Source organism: Mandrillus leucophaeus, unplaced genomic scaffold (assembly GCF_000951045.1).
Source record: "Mandrillus leucophaeus isolate KB7577 unplaced genomic scaffold, Mleu.le_1.0 Scaffold46, whole genome shotgun sequence".
Taxonomy (NCBI): Eukaryota; Metazoa; Chordata; class Mammalia; order Primates; family Cercopithecidae; genus Mandrillus; species Mandrillus leucophaeus.
The window spans coordinates 82313-103853 of record NW_012104920.1 but is presented as its reverse complement, the minus strand read 5'-3'; the positions used below and the strand labels follow the sequence as shown (position 1 = coordinate 103853).

The window sequence follows — 21541 nt, the reverse complement described above, 5'->3', positions numbered from 1 at the left end:
ATTCTGCTTATTCCTGTTCACGTAGGTGAACTTTGCTTTGCCTCAGGATGATGACATCCTATTGCTCTGTTTAGCCTGGGCTATGACAAAGAATGGTGGTTTTTTTTTTTTTTTTTTTTTTTTTAGGAGTCTTGCTCTGTCGCCCAGGCTGGAGTACAGTGGCGCAACCTCGGCTCACTGCAACCTCTGCCTCCCAGGTTCAAGCAATTCTCTGCCTCAGCCTCTGGAGTAGCTGAGATTACAGGCGTCCGCTACCACGCCCAGCTAATTTTCGTATTTTTAGTAGAGATGGGGTTTCACCATCTTGGACAGGCTGGTCTTGAACTCCTGACCTCATGATCCACCCGCCTCGGCCTCCCAAAGTGCTGGGTTTACAGGTGTGAGCCACCACGCCTGGCCAAGAATGGTGTTTTTAAAAATGAATTTCTACTTGTCTTCCATATTTAAACTACCAATTATAATTTTAATTGATTTTTAAATCAATAATGCATGGTATAAAATTCAAAATGTACACAGAATTGCACCAGTCAGTTTCACTTCAATGAAACTTATTTGTTCTCCCTATAATCAACCAGTATCTCCTATTTTTGTGATTCTTCCAGAAATATTCTATGCACTCAGAAATGTGTGTGTGTGTGTGAACCTAGCTTTTTTTTTTTTTAACTTAACAATGTATCTTGTTACGTTGTGGGATCTTTCCTTAGAATATAAAGCCAGCCCATTCTTTACAATGGATGCATAGTATTCCACTGTATAGAGGTAACATAACAATTTGAACCAATTTCCTAAAGGTGGACATTTAGGCTTTTTCTTTTCTTTTCTCATGACAAATAACACTCACTGAACAACTTAGCATTTTTACCATCTACATAAATGTAACATTTTCCCATCGAGAACAGGGTATGTCTCTTTACTTGTTCAAGTCTTCTTTTTTGTAGCAGCACTGTAATGTTGCCTTCATTTAAATCTTGCCCATTTCTTTTAAAATTTATTTTTAGGTGTTTTGTCTGTTTTTGTTGCAGCTGGAAATGAGGATCTTTTTTTTCACTATGTCTTCTGATCATTTATGTAGAGGAAAGTGACAGATTTTTTTAATGCAATTTGTACCCAGCCACTTTTCGTGATTTCTCAATTTATTTACAAATCAATACACATTAAAGCAATCTCTTAGAGTAGCAGTGGCAGGTTCAGTATTTATGAGGATAGACTTATAATTTTAAAGGGGTTCATTTTAAAATAAGACAATTCAATACCCAATAGTGACTAAAGTTAACACACGGATGATCACAAAAAGCATTTCATATTTGTGCCTTACTATATTTACATGGTTTACATCTATATTTATGGAAATAAAGATATAAATTTTTAGATGCCCAATATTTTATGCACTTCCCTGCAAAACTGTAGCAGGTGTGTGACTGTGAACCTTTTCTGCATTGATGATGAGTAAGTGTTTGGACAAATCTAGTCAGATCAACAGTGAAATCTATTGTTAAACACTGGTTATATCTGCAGTACACAGATCACTGCCTGTCCAGGCACCTCCCTCTCACTTTGCTCCTCTCCTGATTCCCCAACCAAGCCCCCGTCATCGTGCTCGTGTTCCACTACAGTGGCCCCCTTGACGGCCTCTCCACTTGGCCCCACACTTTACTCCACGTCTCCAACTCCTCTCTCCCTCTGGTCAGCTGTATCCAGTCACACTGGCTTTCTAGCAGCTTTGAACATTTGATAAGTTCTGTCCCATACAAGACCACTGGAATTGCTCTCATTATGCTGGGAAACTGACCAAGGCTGGCAGCGTCTCATCCTTCAAGTAAGCCTAACTGTTGCCGCTGCAGAGGCACCTTCCCCGAACAGCTGTCTCAAGCTGGCCTCCAGTTCTATCACAGCACCCTTTCTGCATTCTCACAGACCTGTGGATTCACTGGTTATATGCCACTTATTGTTTGACTCTACAAGAATGGCAGGGACTATATCCTCAGTGCCTGGTATGTGCTGGGCACACGGTGAACTTTAATATTTGTTAAAAGAACAAATAAAAAGAAGGAAGAGAAAGAGGAAGAGGGGGAAGAATACCTCAAAAATTTCAAATCCAGCAATATCCAGGATTCCAATGAAAGATGCTCCCTGACGTTTGGTCCTGTCCAGAGCTTTATTGATGCGATGAACGAGCCAGCGAAAGAGCCGCTCGTAGGTAGCCTTTGCCAATGCTTCTACTGCAAAATCTGCCTGCAATTAAATCACAACAGCCTTTCATTCTGGAAACCATCTCAACAAAGCATAAATAGCTGTTTTATGGAATTTAGTGTTATACAGCACTCGAAAAAGTTGAGATAGCAGTCACTACTTAATCATGTCTCAGTTTTACACATCAATAGAAGGCAATATTAGTACAATTAAATGAACACTGGGAATAATAATTTGGGGGATGGGTAAAGATGCCTAATACAAATACACTCCTCCCCACGCGCCTGGGTTCTGGGCAGCACTGTCCGCCCTGAGTCAGCTCAGTCAGCTGGCACTTTCCCTCTGCCGTACCGCCCAGCACAGGGACAAGGTGGCAGGGGCCCTTCTGCTGGCCTGCTTCCCAAAGTATGCAGATTTGTCTACTGGATTATCTATCTAGCTGGGGAAAACTGGAAACTATAATTTGACATTTACTTTTTTAAAAAAAAATTTAAAAAAATTTTAAATCACCTTAAAAATTTTTTTTTTTTGATACAGACTCTCGCTCTGTTGCCCGGGCTGGAGTGCATGGTGCAATATCGGCTCACTCCAACCTCCACCTCCTGGGTTCAAGCAATTCTCCTGTCTCAGCCTCCTGAGTCGCTGGGACTACAGGTGCATGCCACCACACCCAGCTAATTTTTGTATTTTCAGTAGAGACAGGGTTTCACCATATTGGTCACACTGGTCTCAAACTCCCGACCTCAGGGGATCCACCCACCTCAGCCTCCCAAAGTGCTGGGATTACAGGTGTGAGCCACCGCGCCCAGCCCCTTTTAAATGTTTTTGAAAATGAAAAAGTAAATATACTAAAAAAACCACTCAATTAGTATCTAAAAACAACCATGTAAGACAGTTTGTATCGATTCAGTTTGTTACATGTCAATCAGAAGGCCAAATGGCCATGGCTTATCATTCAAACAAATCAGTAATAAGAATGAACATGAAACCTACTTGTTCTTTGGTCTGGGCTTTTTGCACATAGTCTCGGCCGACCTTGATCCGGGGAGTCAGGATGGCCCGAGTAAACTCCATCACATTCATCCCAAGAAGATGGCAGAGTTTCTGTGCAACTGAAGTGTAAAAAGTCTCCTAAATCCTACATTTTTTACTTATAATCTACTCACAATATATTCAATAAACACTTGAAAAACCTTAGTAATAATTAAATTGTATTAATAAATAAAAGTCTTAAAATCAGACAAGTTTTAGGTCTAATGAAAAATATCTTCCATCCCTTCAAATTAATACACACTCATTTTTAGGCTACAAGAGATGGCTAGTCAGCATTTGACTGCCTTGCCTATTTTTTCATTTTTTTAGATGCAGGTTCTCACTATGTTGGCCAGGATGGAGTGTAGTGGCTATTCACAGGCGTGATCTCATGGGAGTTTTGATCTGCTCCATTTTCAACTTGGGCTGGTTCACTCCTCCTTAGGCAACCTAGTGGTCCTGCTGGGAGGCAACCATACTGATGCTGAACACAGTGTAGACAACCGATATGCATAGCACATGACGGCCTAGAACTCCTGGGCTCAAGCCATCCTCCTGCTTCAGCCTCCTGAGTAGCTGGACTACATGGCCACCATGCCCAGCCTCCCTGCCTTTACAAGAGTGACGTGACCTGATCCTCTTCTAGTTATGGGTCATTTAAAAATTTCAAAGCCAAGCTATACTAATATGTGCCTTACTCTGCATTTTAGATGGCTCCATTTTTAGTCTATTTAACCATGGAAAAGCCATACGGAGGATGGAGGCCCAGCCGCCAATCAAACTACTTTGATTGAATGACAGATGAATGGTCCTGGAAATCAACAGCCCTAAGAGAAGGTGTCACAGTTTGGCCAGGAAATGATGACCAAGAAGCAGCAGGAGTGGCCCCTTAGAAGAGCCACACAGAATTAAATTGTTATCAAGCCTCAAATTGGTTACAAAAAAGGATTATTTCAAGGGCAGATAATGTGACTTTATGTCAGCCTTCATCTGCCACAGGGGATTGTGGATGCCTCCATGAGGCAAGATAACTAACTTGTTGGAATAATCAAGTAGTCAAGGCAATATAGAGATCCTCACTTTTCTTTTTCTCTCCAGACCATCTGAAGCAAACTGATATATATATTTTTAATATATATTATATATATAATAAATATATAATTTAAATATATTTATATATTTATACTTTATATTAAATATATATTTAATAAATATATAAAAATATATTTGGGTCACAAACTTTTGTTTCTGACCAATGCAAATTTAAAACCATTTTCAACATTTAAAAATCAGAACATTTCCTTTAAAACCTAGATTTCCATTTTTTCTTTGAAAAGTCACTTATATTTGGCAACACTGGGCCTATAATCCTGGCAAGCTGCACACTGGCTGGAACTCAGCAGCTGCAGCTCCCTCTCAGGCAAGCGTGTGGCCTCCTGCGGCTGAATTCTCCTCCCTCAATTCCCAAGGCCTCCTCCATGCTAAGGCAGAGACTGCTGCTACTTTTCATCCTACGCCCTGTCCCCTGTCCTCATTTAGAGAATCAGGGGGACCCTCGTGTAAGCGCACGAGGTTGTCACTCTACTCTTGAGGGTCCCTTCAGAAATGCTTCAGAGGTGCTTTTATGCTTGCATTGTAACACGTTCTTGGAGAGCACAACAAGCCACTGAAATAGAAATAAAGTCAGTATTCATCAGTTTACCTGTATTTTCTGGCATGGAAGCTTGATCAGTATTTCTCTCCTTTTTGAAAGAAATATTTCCAAACTGTAGCACTGAAGATACTACTTTAAGCATTGCTTCACGTTGATAAAAAGAAAAAAAAAATTAATATTGCCTCAAAATGTAGCGGAGACCTATTCTCATTTATTTTGTGCTAAAAATTAGCTATACAAAACTTTTCAGGAAGACATGTCTTTTCAGGATTTCATACAATTCATTACTTTCCCAATCATTTTCTAGTTTAGGTGATTTACCCCAAATGTGTAAGTCTTAGGAAAGTGAGTATGAGAATCTCAGAGAAATCACACATACACAGAATCTCTTCATGAGAGAAGCCCATGATGTGCATTGCTTCCATGGTCTCCTGGAAGTTATCTTTGTCTTGCTGTCCCGGAATAGGAATATAGCCATTGGAGAGAAACCTGTAGTTATTAAATCCTTCGAGAAGCAAATCAGCTAAAAGGAAATATAATGGAAGAAAATTTAATAAATACTCATGAAGACAACTAAGCCACACCTGCATTCAAACTGTGCCGTTACAGGAGAACAGTGGTCACCATGCAACCCATTGCCAGCAAAATGTTGCTTTTTTTTTTCTTTATATAGTCATGTAAATACGCAAACATACATGTTTTTGTTATCTGTACCAACGAAGGAAAATGATGATGTTAACGATGCAAAAACCTTAACAGGAGTTTTGGGGATGGCAGTTTGTACAATATTCTGTTTGAAATCGGTTATCTGGGAAATGATGTCAATTTTCCAGATGATAAAACTTTATTGTTTCCAGATTTAAATATTTTAGCCCTCTTTTTTGAAGGAAAGCTTTTAAACCCATATTCTATATTCCTATCTTAGCAAGTAGTTTGCAGCAAACACTATGAAGTGAATATGAAAACTACCATGGACATAAGCTAAAGATACAGTGCCGTGGATCAAGCAAGTCCCAAGCCCAGCAAAGGCCCTGAAACCCTTTCCCCAAGCCTGCTTGCATGGTGGTTAACTTGCCTTTAGAATGATGATGTGATGTGGTGCAGCAGACTATCATAACAGGTACCCACACTGACCACTTGTACTGTAGGAGCCATTGATTAAAGAGAACTTACTCTCTTGACAAATGCATTCTTGAGAGCCAAAGAATATTTCTCAGGAGTGCTCAAAAGAGCAGGGCTATTTATCCATGTAACAGATATGCAAATGTGCTCCCAGCTTTCTTTGTGACTGGCTCTCTCGCCCTCCTGCAGAGAATTTCTGCAGGTCACCCTGTCCCCTGATTCTTGTCTACATCACATTTCACTTCTACAGGGTACTGCCTGCAGCTATCTTTTTCTATTTCTTTCAACACTTGGATCATTTTAAAGAATTTATTCCTATTGCAGTTATTGCCAGTTTAAAAGCCTGAGCATTTTCTTCTCTTCAGTGTTACATATCGCATAATCTTGAATTTTTAGTCTCTCCTTGGCAATAACTCTATTTTTTTTGTTGCTTGGTTTTTCCCTTGCAGGTCTTTCTCTGATTAATTTTTGGGTTCAAAAGTTTCACAGATGTCTGTGGTTAGCAAAAGCCTAGACACCAGATGAGAAAAGTTTTTACTATATATGTGTCTATTTTGATATCTAGATAATATATATAATAATCATGCAGAAACACTAAATTTGAGAATCAGAAGAGATGGGAAAGTTATGCATCTTCTCCTCTCTCTCATATATTTCTAACCCAGCAAAATTCTGACCCAGACCTGACCTCTCCTTTGTACCTGCCCAACTCTAAACTTGTGGTCCTTGTGATTCATGACATTCAATCAATCAATCAATATCCACCACAGGTTCTTTCTAGTACTCGTGGGAGCAATAACATATATTCAGTTGTAAATTTAGAAATAAAAATATATATTCTACTTAATTTTATTAGATAAATTTCTTTTCCCTTACTTTCATATTTTAAAATGTTGAAAGAGTTGTAAAATATGCATCATTTATCTAATTTAAAATTTTTTAAAAAGAAATAAAAGTACCAAAGATTATATTATCTACAATATCTGCTGCTTAAAATAAAGTACTTACCCCATGGCATGGAAGTTCAATTTCATTTTGATTTTCATGTTTTAACCAGCTGGAAATTTGGTGTTTTGTGTGTAAAAAACTGTTTCCCAAAATTGTTTTTTCTCAAAAAAATATTAAAAGAGATATTCCAGTGAATATAAAATAGTAAAAACCTTTGTAACTTACACTTTAGGTGTTCTCCTGCTCCAGATAACAACTGGTAAAAGATATGAAAAGTACGTTCATCTTTAGCTTGACGAACAGCACGAGACTTTTCCAGAAGGTCTGAGCAAAGACGGTTAAGAATTAAATAATTAAATATAATTCTTAAATAAAGGCCCTCTTTCAGTGTCTGTAAATTTAAATCATAAAACATCTTCTTTCTCTGATATATACAAAGTATCCTGCAATGAACTATTCTAAATGACTGTCCTCCATCTGTGAAAAAAGAGAATAGATGCAACTTACGTTCCTCACTGATCTTCCAGAATCATTGGTCTGGGAAGGAACTTAAAGATTATATGTGCTTCCCTCACTCAGCTCCACTCTACCCCATCCTTCCCCTAACTTGGATTACATTCAAAAGAATACTACACTATATGAGGAACTATAAGAAGCTATTAAAAATGAAGTACAGTTGTTTAAGGCGGGAGAAACTCTATAATACCAGATTAACACAGTTTTATAAATAAGGAAGCCATGGTACAAGGAAATTCATCAAAATAATATAGCTAATAAGCGGTACAGTTAGGAATAAAAAATTTGGCTTGACTCCAAAATGCATGCTGACAGCGCCCACAATGCTACCCTATTGAAAGCCTCCTACATGAGGGGTACTCGCCCCTTCACACTCAGCAGTGCATGTAACTTTCCCAAATGCCTTGACAGCTATGACGAGATTAAGCACTAGTCTTCCCTCTGCTGCTCTGGAGAACCAGTGCGGCCAGTAACTACACCTGCTGCTACCCACCCTGCCTGGGCTTCCCACGGGGCAGGTGGCACAGTCCCCAGCAGCTCCTGTGTTGTTTCACACCACTGCACGCCCAGCTGGGTATCTTATCTGGGGCTCAGATCCACAGTTCTTGATGCTCCAGGAGTGCGTATGGGTTGACAGTCACACTGGCATCTCAGAGAATGTGTATTACAGCTTTGGAAGATGATTGCCTCTCTTGAGGTAAACCTTCTCTGGGGCCACCAAAGTGAATTAATTCTGTATGTGCCAGATAGCCTGAATTTTAAGTCAGACTATCCCACACATCCTCCATGTCTGCTGAAAGACACGCTCATATGAATCATGCTCTGACACACCTGTATAAAGAAAGCTCAACTGCAGATTCATTCTCCTGTCATTTTCAAGTATTTCCAGATTTTGCTGGCTGTGAGTCTATCTGGAAGCATAAAATACTGTTCTTAACCAGAAAATCATGGTCTATCCCTCGAAGGAGAGAAACAATGTATTTCTGTCACTGGAGATTATTCTAACAAGTACCCGAAAATTGTCATCTATATATCCTTCTAATTGGCACACTATCACTCAGAATCATTTCTATTTTCTTACATCTCCAATCAAATGTGTTTTATCTAGGTATGTATGTGCATACACATACATAAATCTTCTTATGGCCATTCTATGCAGGTGACATTTCTTAGGACTATTCTGTGTATTTGACATTTTATTTTTTTCTCCAGCTTTATTCTACTTAACACTAACTGAGACTACTTTAACTCTGTAATCTTGTAAGGATTATTTCAATGAGTACATGTTCATCCTTCTAATATCAGAAATACATGGTAAAAAGTGGGCTAACAGCAACAGGGGGAGGGCAGCTGCGTTCATCTGAATGTCCTATACCACACAAACACTGTGGCACGCTCCACTTCCCCAGCCATGTGAATGGGTTATGGCCTGGTGTTACAAACAACAAAGCACTTCGGAGTTAACATTCAGTAGTCGAAAGTATTTGAACAACGCATGCTATCTCCGGGCTCCAGTTCTATCACCTGGATACTGGGAGTGATATCACAGAGGGTTCCCATGGGGTTGTAAGAAGACTCAATCATTCTTTATTTTGGGTGATACATTTACGAAAAAGGATACATGTTTCAATGTTGGCCCCAACGATATAGCCAGTTACATCAAAGTTGATCCGAATAAATTTGCCCTGAAAATAAATTAAAAAGAGAAAATTGAAAATAAATAAGTACATGCTGGATATGAACACTATAATAAACTAAGAAGACAACAAGCATCCATGAATTAGTTACAACAATGGATCTTATATATTGCCTCAAACAAAAAGAAAAAAGAAGAAAACAGGCTGTGATACATTTAAAAAAGTAGTAGTAGAAAAGGCTACTTTCCTGGACTCTTACATCATAAAATTTGAAATTATTAACAAAAGGAAAGTAGTGAGATCCCAGTCATTCAGGAGTTTTTAAAAGCTCTTCTGAATAATCTGAAATGGGAGAGATTTTAATAGTTTTAAAGGACCACTCTATCCAGCACTGTAGTGGTAGATTTAAAAATCTGAATAATACAGATGATTTCCTAGAAAAATAGAAATCCATTCAAGAAAAACAAAAACAAAAACAAAACAGAAAATTTAACCCATAAAAATAAAAAATAGTAAAACAGAATTACTTCTTTAAAAATGCTGGATTAGTCTTATGAAACAATTTTACAAATTTCTAAGGAATATTTGATTTCTTTACTATATATAACCGTTTTAGGGAAACAGAAAAATAGTTACTATTTCATCATTCATTTTATAAAGTTTGTCATAACACTGAGTACCCAATCTGGTAAAGATATTACAAGGAAAGGAAAGCAAGCTGGGTGTGGTGGCTCACACCTATAATCTCAGCCCTTTAGGAGGCCAAGGCGGGTGGATCTCCTAAGGTCAGGAGTTCGAGACCAGCCCGGCCAATACGGTGAAACCCCGTCTCTACTAAAAATACAAAAAAAATTAGCTGGGCATGGCGGTGCATGCCTATAATCCCAGCTGCTTGGGAGGCGGTGGCCGGAGAATCACTTGAACCCAGGAGGCAGAGGTTGCAGTGAGCTGAGATTGTGCCACTGCACTCCGGCCTGGGTGACAGAGTGAGACTCCATCTCAAAGCAAAATAAAAGCAAATATGGTATGGTTATATCTTACTTATAAAAATGTATATAAGGAGAATCGCTTGAACCCGGGAGGTGGAGGTTGCAGTGAGCCGAGATCGCACCACTGCACTCCAGCCTGGCAACAGAGTGAGACTCCGTCTCAAAAAATATACAGATAAATAAATAAAAATACATATATATAGGGCCATATTAAACATTTTACAAAACAAACATAATGATCAAGAATGGTTTATTCCAGGACTGCTAAGGGCTGGCACCAGTAAACACACCACTATTATTCTTCATATGAAGAGTCAAGGGATTGGAGGGCTTCCCTTGAGGAAACTGACAAGCTGTCTCAAGTTTACTGGGAAATGGAAAAGGACTTAGAATAATCACAACAATTCTGAGAAAGAAGACCAGGGCTAGGGGAATCACACTACTTGATTTCAAAAAGCTATAAATTTACTAGGACAGTGTGGTATTGGTGTGAGGACAGAGATACAGATTAGTGAAGCAGAAGAGGGTCCAGGAATTGATCATGTATGTAAGTTAATTCATTTCAACAAAGGTGTCAAGGTAATTTAATAGGGAAAGGACAGTCTTTTCAATAAATGGTGCTTGAAAAATATGCAAAATGAAAGAAAAAATTAAAGGAACCTAGACTTTTACCTTGCACTACATATAAAACTTAAAGCACATCACGTACCTAAATATATGGGCTAAAACTATAAAACTTCTCAAAGAAAACAGGAGAAAATCTTTATGACCTTAAATTAGACAAGGATTTCCTAGACAGAATGCAAAAAGCGTGAACCATAAAACAAAAAACTGGCAAACTGGATTTCATCAAAATTTAAAACTTTTACTCTTCAAAAGATACCATGAAGAAAATGAAGAGAAGCCACAAACTGGGAGATAATATTTGCGAAACACATGTGATGAAAGGTTTGTTGCCAGAATAGACAAAGAACTCTTATATTTCAATAGTAGGACAAACAACCCGAGAAGAAAACTGGGTAAGTGATTTGAATAGACACTTCATCACAAAAGATATGTGAATGGCCAATAAGTATATAAAAAGAAAAGATGTACAGTATCATTAGTTATTAGGGAAATGTAAGTAAAAACAGCCACGATGAGACACCACTATATAACCACGAGAGTGGCTACACATTTTAAGAAAGACTAGCAAAGATACAGAACAACTAGAACGATCAGACAACCCTGGTGAGAAGGCAAAGCGGTACAGCCAGTTTGCCGGTTTCTCATGGTGTCAAACACAGATGACTCTACGACCCAGCAATTCCACCCCTGGACGGGGTTTCACCCACGAGAATGGAATGCATGCATCCACATGGACTTGTACATGAACGTCCCCCGCCACTTTATTCTTAATAGCCCCAAACTGGAAACAACCCAAATGTCCACCAGCTGGCGAATGGATAAAGACATTGTGCTATATTCACACAATGGAACACTACTGAGCGACGACAAGGAATAAACCAGTGACACACCCAACAACTTGGATGGATCTCAAAAGCATTCTGCTGCGTGAAAGAAACTAGACATAAAGCACTACCTGCTATATGATTCCATTTTCTTGACATGCCAATTACTAAAAACTCTAGGGACAGAAACAGATCAGCGGTTTCAGGGGCAGAGGCAGGACGAGGGAACTGATGACACAAAGGCTAAAGAAACCTTTCTGGAGTGAGGGAAACATTCTTCCTCTAGATCCTGGTGCTCACTACACTATGTACACATTTATCTAAATGCATTGAACTGTACACTGAAAAGGGTGAATTTTATTGTGTGCCAACATTTTAAAAACAGTTAAGGGAGAGATCATAGGAACTCCTAAATGCCAATTTTTAAAATATAACTCAACATCCGTTTTACACAGATGAGCATGGCCCCTTGTGCAAGGATGACATTCAGATCCGTGAAGCATTCTATAACATAATAATAATAATAATTCAATTCTGTGTATTTACGATAAACATATTAAGTTAAATATGCTTCCCTATTAAAGTGAAAGTCGTTAGATTCACACTCTTCTACTTAAACGGCACCAGGCAGCTTGCCCATCCTTTTACTTACTACTTGAGGGCCCTTCTCACCCTTCCCAAAGTGTTACTTTTCCAGTATATTAATATTTACCTTATATTAAAAAAATGAGTAGTCTGTTTGGGATGCTACCTAAGAAGTTTCTCAGCTATATTTTATTGTATGTAAATTACACCTCAATAGTTGATTTTTAAAAAAGAAAACAGGAATCACTTTCTAAAATGAATAATCCATTATATTTTTGCTCAATATTATGAGCATTCATTAAGAACTTACCCCATTTTCCTATAAAAAATAAAAAACCCAAACCAAGCTAGCAAACAAGGTGAAAGGGAATGTGTGTGGGGAGTGTGGGGGCAGAGCCCTGGGAATATACTGACTTCCTGCTTGAGGAGGAACAAACTGTGAGATCAGGTCGCAGGAGAAAGTTCTCTCAGGTGTGTGTCAAGGAGCTCCTTTAGCACTCCTCCTCATTCTCCTTCACCACTGCCAAATGTCCTAACTCTGCCCCCACCAAAATGTACATATTCTATTTCACATTGTCTGACAGTGCTGCTTTGCACTAAGATATACATGACAAGCTTGATATACTCAGGCACCATGCCGTCATCATAACAGAGGTGGATTCCATGAAGGCCGGCTCCCGGTGCCACTAAACCACAGTGTTCAAGAGGGAGTTGGAGTAAGAAGCAAAGGCATTTTGTGACAAACAGGCTCTTAGGACATCTTACAAAGTCATGAACAAAAAAACACTTATGCTACACAGTAAGTTATCAAAACAAATGGCAAAAACAGTATTACTCTGGACATGAGTCTAACACACATCACAGTGAATGTCGACAATATAATAGAAGATAAGAATTTAGGATTTCTTTAGAAGTTAGCATGGTGTCAGTCACCAAACCTGCAATTCCCTCTAGCCTAGATACTGATTTAAGGCCATCAAACTTACTGAGGTAATGATTTAAATTCCTCTGAAGACCACAATGCAAATCCGTCATTACAAGGCTGCTTGACTATCAGTGGTGAGCATTTAGTATTTTTCTTCTATAAAGACCTTGTTAATTAAGAGTCACATAATAAAACTGACAATTTGTTTGCTTGGTTAGTTTGATTTTACAGTGTGGAGAAAGTTTTGTTTGGATTTTTAACAGGAGAAAAATTTTCCCTCCTTTTGAGATAGGCTAAACAAATAAGCACTTTACATAAATAATATAATTATGACACGAAGAGATGCTGACCTAATGCTCCTCAAACTTCAGACAAACACTGAGGCTGTACTTTAACACCTGAAGCACAATGTGCACTTCCACGCATAGCACAGAGGTGCTATGGGAACACAGAGAAAGGAGAAGGCTTCACATAAACAGCGCCAGCCGAGCCTAGCAATCTTAGTGTTTACCACGTACATTAGCTGCTTCCAGCTAAATAGTATTTTAAAGAGAGGTTCTGTGCTTAAGTTCACTGGAAAAAAAACCAAAAAACAAAAAAACACTACAAAGGGTAGGAGTCCTTGGCATATTGCAATCTAATTTTAACTTCTAAGTTGTGAGGGAAACTGCATCTACTATGTTGAAGAGATACAACATTCTGGGTTAATAGCTATTCTAGGCAACAACTGTGGGCACCCTTCTCTCTTCCGCCAGTAGGTTCTTACTTATTATTGCCCTTGCATTGTCAGAACGCAATAGTTGAATATATAAAATTCTGATAGCTCCTACTTTGTTGACAAGAGAAAGATCTTTTTTGCTCTGTAATTATAAAACATTTTCATCTTTAGATTTGTAAGCGTCAATTAGAATGGTCAACCCAATGACTTTACTCATTTTATATTATCTATTTCCTTCTAATAATTTTCATATACACACCTGCTTTCTGCATTTGTCCACTTATGAAACTTATCCAGGTACATACTAGTACAGACATCATACAAGATTAAAGAATACTGTTATTTCATCTATTTGCTCATCTATTTGCTGAAATAACAGTATTCTTTAATCTTGTTGCAAAATACTAAGGAAATTCTTCCTACTGAATGACTACCTGGATGCTCATGTCATGTTCCTTTTTTGCCCTTAGAAATATATATTATTCTTGAGTTTGAGAAAATTCTAGGCTATCACTTGGAGACTCAGTCTGAGACTCTCTTTATAGAACTGATTTCATCATCATCTTTACAGTCTACCATGCTATCTGTCTCTTTGTGTTCATCTTCTGATTGATCCAATGTTTGTGAAATGTTTTTCTGTCAGTTTCCTTCTCATTGACATTATGAGTAGAAACTGAAAACTTCTGATTTTTCAACTACGTTCACTAAAAGCTAAAAGTAACCTACAAAGATGGATTCTCTAGTTTTCTTTCATACTTACTTGAAAGACAATGCAATATTTGGGGTGATATAATAAGAAAATTAAAAGATGATGCAGTAGTTATTGTAGCATCCTTCTAGGCAATCCCATTATTCTTATTATTTTATTCTTTTTTTTTGTTAGCATAGTTGAGAATAAATGAGTTAATAATGAACCAATTTCTAGGATAACAAAACAGCAAACTATTTCAAGACGCAGAAACAAATAAGATCATTAATACTCCATAATGTATCTTAGATTTATAAAATGGCTCAGTGGACCCACATGTAATTGCAAGAGAGAATGAACTTTATTCTATTTAAAAAATAAGTACATTTTGTCTTTGTGTTTTGGAAGACTCCTAAGAAAGATTTCAATTAAAAAGCTATTAATCTTTATGAATAGTTAGAACTGTTCAAAAAAGAAACTGAAAGTGGGTCCTGATGTTATACTGAAGGTTAAAATTCTCCACAAATCTTAAACAGCCGTATTATCTATACAATACCTCATTGAGTTAATAAAAATATTGCTATTTTAAGAGACAGTAGTCAAAAGGCAATGTTATTACTACAAAGCTGCTAAGGACACGCTGCCAACATGACTGCCCAGGCAAATGCATTCTCAAACTTCTCATTTTAAGGCTGCAGAAAGGTTAATCAAAATCATATGGTCTCACTTAGTTCTTATTTTAAGAAAACACTTCCCTAAAAAAATTCTTTATATCCAGTAATATAAACTTTTAGCTTTCACCAACATGTATGTTTAACTTCTTTATTAAGTATACATATCAACATGCTGTTTAAGCTTTCAACTCGGAATACTATTTCCTTTATTTTTTTTTAACCACCTCAAATAAATTAGAAGTTCAAAATTCATCAAACAAAACAAATTCTTTATTTGGGCAATATGATAACATTAATATACAGGTAACTTTGAATTCTAGCAACTGTGAAATCTAAACTTGAATATTATTCACTGTATATTTAGTGAATTTATTTTTCCCTACCTTCATGGGACATTAAAATAGGAAAGGGAGTTGAGTTCAAAGGAGAAATGGGGCTTTGTAGTCATCACTGCCACCTGAAGCCACCTGCCTCTAGCCATGGTCAATGCCACTGTGTTCTTTTGACATCACTGTTGATGGTAAACTCCTTGGGCCATGCATCTCCTTCGAGCTGTTTGCCGACAAAGTTCCAAGAACAGTGGAAAACTTTCATGCGCTGAGCACCGGAGGAAAAGGATTTGGTTAGGAGGGTTCCTGCTCTCACAGAATTATTCCAGGGTTTATTTTATCGGCCAGGGTGCTGACTTCACACACCATAATAGTGCTAGTCCATCTACCGGGAGAAACTTGATGATGAGAACTTCATCCTGAAGCACACAGGTCCTGGCATCTTGTCCATGGCAAATGCTGCACTAACACAAATGGTCCTAGGTTTTTTACCTGTGGGGCCAAGATTGAGTGGTTGGATGGCAAGCTTGAGGTCTTTGGCAAAGTGAAAGAGGGCGTGGATATCATGGAAGCCGTGGAGTGCTCTAGGTCCAGGAATGGTGAGACTGGCAAGAAGATCACCACGGCCAACTGTGGACAACTCTAATAAACCTGCTTGTGTTTGATCTTAACCACCAGACCATTCCTTCTGTAGCTCAGGAGAGCATCCCTCCATCCCATTTGCTCACAATATCCTGTAATGTTTGTGGTCTCACTGCAGTTCTTTGGTTTTCTTATTCCCCTCAACATCAAGCTGGACTGCAGTTAAGTTTATGATTATAAAATAAAAACTCAGTAACAAAAACAAACAAAGGAGAAATAGGAGAAAATTAAGATTTGGGGCCCCTGAACAGATGGCCTATAGAGAAATGTTCCAAAATAATTTAGACATGTAGTCACTTACTTAGATAAATAAGCAAAGTCACCAACATGCAACACTCTCTTCCTCATCATTTCCCTAGCCTGGTGTCCTTTTCACACCTACGGTCCACAGTAGCACTGGCCATGACAGTGAGTGCCAGTGAAATATCTTTCGGCTCGATGCAAAGGGCCAAGCAAAGAGCAGTGAAAGAAGAGATGCACGGAGAACAGTGACGAAGGGGACAGGGCTGCAGGGGCCTGCGGTGTGGGAAGAGGCAAAAGAGAATGGTATTTCTGAAAACATATTTGGTAACTGATAAATCTTGGTTATAAGCCAAAGCACTAAAATGTATTCTATTTTAAAAACACTTTAACAAAACAAAAACCTTATGAAGCTGAAAATGATCAACTTTCTAGCTAAATGGCATTCATACTCAGATATTTTACAAGACATAGCCAAGCACTTTGACAACCTGACAAAGTGAAATTTCAGAAGCAAAAAGGAAAACCTGTACTGAATATCCCCAAGTGATCTAGGACTTAAATACTCCCCTTCATGTCGGATACCCTGGCAAGTCAGGTAAGAAGCAGGCCATGGGACCTGACGTCACTTTAGTGTTGGCCACTTGGCCAGATATGCAAAGATGACTTTTCTTTCTTCGTTGGGGGCAGGCCGAGGGAAGAGAATAAGATCTGTTAGTTAAAAAAGGTTTCTCTTCACATCTATAATAAATACTTTCAGAATTAACATTTTTATTGAAACACACATCTAGACCAAACCGGAAAACACGAGTTTTACTTTTAAGTGGGAACTCTATCTTTTAAACATTGTATGAAGAAATCTGTGCTGAAAATGCCCACTCCATAATCGATTTGCATAAAGGTCAGATTATGGTACTTAGAATATTCAATCAGAATTTCACCAGTAAAAACAAGAGCGTGGGAAACCCCCAAAACATGACAAGCACATTGTGTATTAATTACAGCTACACATTTTGATGATAACGCATGTTGTATACCAATCCAGAAACAAGTGAAATTACACGTGTACTGTGAGCGTTCTCAACAGCAAAGACAACTAGAATTATCTCGTATATAATCAAATATAACTTGTTAAGGATTTCACTCAAAATGTGCAATAGGGAAACTTGGATATTTGATATTTTGATACCATGAAGAAAATAAAAAGAAAATTATCTTAATTCATTTCAAAAAAATTTGTTTCTTCTGAATTGACATCAATTTCTGGAACCTTTTCTGGGGTGATTATAATATATCCATAGTAACTAAAACTAGATTAGTTATTAGTTAGCAACTTAATTCAGGGGCAATGCAGGTTTGTTTCATATTCTCAACATATTTTCCCCCTTCTTAATTTGGTATCTAAAGTTATTACATGATCTGCAATATGCATTAAAACACAGCACAGATAGGGTGCTATGCATGTGCGTTAGCTATTTGCCCTAAATGAGAAAACCCATTCTAGGAGTAATGAGCTAGCACTTAATCCAAAGGCCAGATGGCTACCTTAAATGCTTTAGCTATCTTAATCTCCAAACCAAACCAGAAGCTTTGTTGTTAGTAAAATGAGTTTTCACATGCACTAAGTGGCCTCATTACTTAGTATAATGGATATTAGAAATCACTAGGGTAACATGAGTGGCATTAAGCCACGGACTGATTAGAAAGAGATACATATTAACTTCAAATAGAGACTTAAAAAAAAGATAAATAAATAAAAACAAATAAAGATACATATAGACCCTCCCCAATCTGAAGCCAAGGGAACAGGTGTCGAGACTCCAGTAAGTGCAGGAGGCTGTATTGCTGAGGGTGCTCCCAGAGCTTGATACTAAATGGCTGTGTGCAGCCAGTGATCTGGAAGATGCTGGTTGCCTGGTGCAGACCATATTCTGTCACTGATACTGTCACGTTTGCTTCAGTATATCTTTCAGGTAAAGGTTTGTTAGAGAAATTAAACAGAGCTGGGCTGCATGCAACTTACAAAACTGTTTTCAGTGCGTGCCTGCTGATAGATACGAGGGTGTGGAATCCCGATGTGCTTTCATTATAACCTGGTAACTGTGAGGAGGATGCCTACAGCCCTCACCTAGCTCTACTTGCTGGAGGATACTTGTCTACCAAAAGGTACATAATAGTTGGAAACTGCCAAACTGGCTGAAGTCAACTTGTGAAAAAACAGAAAGAAAAGAAAAGAAAAAAGGATTTGTGGAAATAGAGAAAGTGATTGTAACTAAAACTCTGTGAGGGAAGATGTATCTGCTGATCCAAACAATCATTTTAAAATTGAAGTCCCTGTTTTTAAAGTTTCATTATGAGAGATTCATTTTACATAAATCTCCTTCATCTGGAATGCATTTTACTTCTCCATAAACAGAGAACTGGACTAACTGTGAATGATTATTTTCTTAAGGGTAATGCTCTCCGAAAGAAAGAATCCCTTTAATATAAACCATATGCTAGTATCTTTGAAAGAAAAGATATTCTTCAGGAAATTAGTCATCTATATCGGATCAAAGACATGGAACCAAATGGCTTCTAAAGCTTATGGAGTTTATAGTCTCAAATATTTTCACTGTAAGCATGTAGCTTGTAAATATGACTGCATGAAATTTCACTGTATACACAACTCATTTTTTAACATCATCTTACTCTTACTATGACACTGATCTCAACCCAAGGCCTGGCCTGCCCACGGAGCCACTGCCTCCCTCATGTTCTCTACCCACGCTTCTAAAATGGGGGCATGCATATTCTCAGAGGATCTAGCATAGGTACCACCTTCCCCGAGCTCAACAACATCATGACATGCCGCTGAAAACACATTAAAAAGTTAAAACCGATATGAAGGTGTGCTTTACAGGGCTAGGGACCTTGGTTTTGACCACTGATAAATTCCCAGGGCCTAGAAGAGCGCATGGCACTTTGTAGTGTCTGCCGCATTTTAAGTAAATGAATCTCATAAAATCCATAAATATGCCTGTGGGGCACTATGCTAGGAACCAACGATACAAAGTCCCTGCTGACAAAGCTCTTAGACATTCTACTAGGAAGGATAATAAATAAGCAAAGTAATTAGTTACAGCTTGTGATAGGTGCCATGAGGGAATAAATAGGATACTGTGATAGAGAATAAGAAGAAATCTCCTCGGTTTAGACTAACTAGCCAGTTAGGAGAAGAAATGTGGACAGATTTGAAACACCTTCTGGACATTTAACCAATGGGATTCACTGCTGGCCTGGACGCGGGCCATGGGAAAAAGGCTGATTCCTAGGTATTTCGTCTTCCTAGGTTTTGCTATTGTTTTTATTTTAAGTTTAAGCAACTGGGTGATTTGATCATACCATTTATTGACAGAAGACATAAAGGAACAAATTTTGAAAGGAAAGGAAAAATTTTCATTTGGAATATGTTAAACTTGAAGAATCTATTGATATCCATTTGGAGACATCAATTAAGTTGCACAGTGGTTGGCAAAAAATAGGTGCTTAATAATTAAAAGAACTAAATAACAAATCAAACATCAAAATTACACAGAATTGAATTTAAAAATGAGTCTACAATGGTTTCTTTCAAACCCCAAGAACCAACACCCATAGAGAAATACTAAAGGGGAATTTTAACTGAACATTATTTAATCAATAGACCTAATTCTTTTTAATGGAGCTACTGAGATCAACTACTTGTTTTAGTACTGTATAGGTAACACCTTATGATAACAGTAGATAGCAATAAACTATTATTAAAAAAATAACGTATCAATAAAAGTTGACTTTCTAAGAATTAAAGCCCAAAGTAAACAATTTAAAGATACCTCTGTTTCTTAGTCGAATTGAAAGCTACGTCTAAGAACAATGCCTCAATAAAAAAATCTTTTTTCTACTAAAAACAAATCAGTTTTTACTATATTAGAATGCACTTAAAGGTTATTATATAGTAGTGCAGGCACTTTGGAAGGTGGTACTTCAGCTGAAATAGTGTTTGTTGAACATTTGGATTCAATGGCTGATTCTTGCTCCTTTCCTATGTGCTGCTTCCAGGTGGCTAGAAAACAATATAGTTCTTCCTACCAGCAGAATGTAAAACAGGTTTCTATCAGACTTCATTGTCAACCTTTGGAATAGGATGTATAAATAACAAGCATTAAATAGACTCATGTATTACTTTGCAAATAAATTTCAGAAAATAATTACCTTAATTTAGACTATAATTTGAAGGAACGACCTAGAGCAGTTTCTCGATCTTAGCATAACTGATACTTTGGGCTCAATTATTCTAAGCTGTGGGGACTGTCCCATGCATTGGATGATTTTTAGGGGCATCCCTGGCCTCTACCAACTAGAAGCCACTGGCACACCACTACCCATTCCCCCAGGTAAACAAACAAAAATGTCTCCAGACACTGCCAACGTCCCTTGGGGAGCCTCCAATTAAGAACCACTGACCTAGAGTCATTCCAGTTACAGATTAAAATCCTACATACATCAATGATGGAAATCGCTGTAAGGATTCATGGTAGCCACGATAGCCAAGACTGCCTCAGTGATCCGCACCTCTGGTATTCACAGTCCCCTCCCACACAGTATCGGGGTTGGTTTGTATGGCCAATAGAAGACAACAGAGGGATGACATGTGATTTCCAAGGCAGGGTGTGTAACTTCTGTCTTTCTCTCTCTTGGATCACTTGCTCTGGGAGAAGCTGGCTGCCATGTCATGGTGACATTCAAGGAGCCCTATGGAGAGGCTGCCTCCAAGGTCAGGAACTGAGGCCTCCAGCCAACAGCCACGTAGGACAGAGACTTCCCAACAAGAGTTACCTGAGGAAGATTTGAAGGAGATCCTCCCACCTCAGTCAGGCCTTCAGATGACTGCCAACTGTAGCCAACATCTTAGCGACGACCTCCTGAAAGACCCTGGGCCAGAGTCACCCAGCTAAGCTGCTACTGACTTTCTGACACACAGAAACTGTGAGATAATCGATGCCTTAAGCCACCAGGTTTTAGGATCATTTGTTACATAGCAATCAATAACTCATGCAGAATTATAGCTGTTCCAAACACTAAAATAATGAGTTGAAACGCACCCTGGCAGGGAGATAAATCCTTATACTTCATAACAGAATCACTACATTCTTTACCCAAGGGCACAAATGATGGCTTAG

The 21541-nt window shown here is 38.2% G+C and overlaps 1 protein-coding gene and 1 pseudogene across 4 annotated transcripts in view; one reads left to right on the top strand and one right to left on the bottom strand.

The window, feature by feature from the left end:
- MYH10 (myosin, heavy chain 10, non-muscle) overlaps positions 1-21541 on the bottom strand; it is a 152444-nt gene that overhangs the window by 68614 nt on the left and 62289 nt on the right. For all 4 annotated transcript variants that reach the window (XM_011994479.1, XM_011994480.1, XM_011994481.1 and 1 more), the window contains 6 exons: positions 9084-9147; positions 7172-7270; positions 5256-5399; positions 4925-5020; positions 3184-3302; positions 2080-2232 (listed from right to left, as the gene is read on the bottom strand). In XM_011994479.1, coding sequence (XP_011849869.1) covers positions 2080-2232; positions 3184-3302; positions 4925-5020; positions 5256-5399; positions 7172-7270; positions 9084-9147 — 675 coding nt within the window. The remainder of the gene's footprint in view (positions 1-2079; positions 2233-3183; positions 3303-4924; positions 5021-5255; positions 5400-7171; positions 7271-9083; positions 9148-21541) is intronic.
- LOC105549833 lies at positions 15609-16104 on the top strand (annotated as a pseudogene).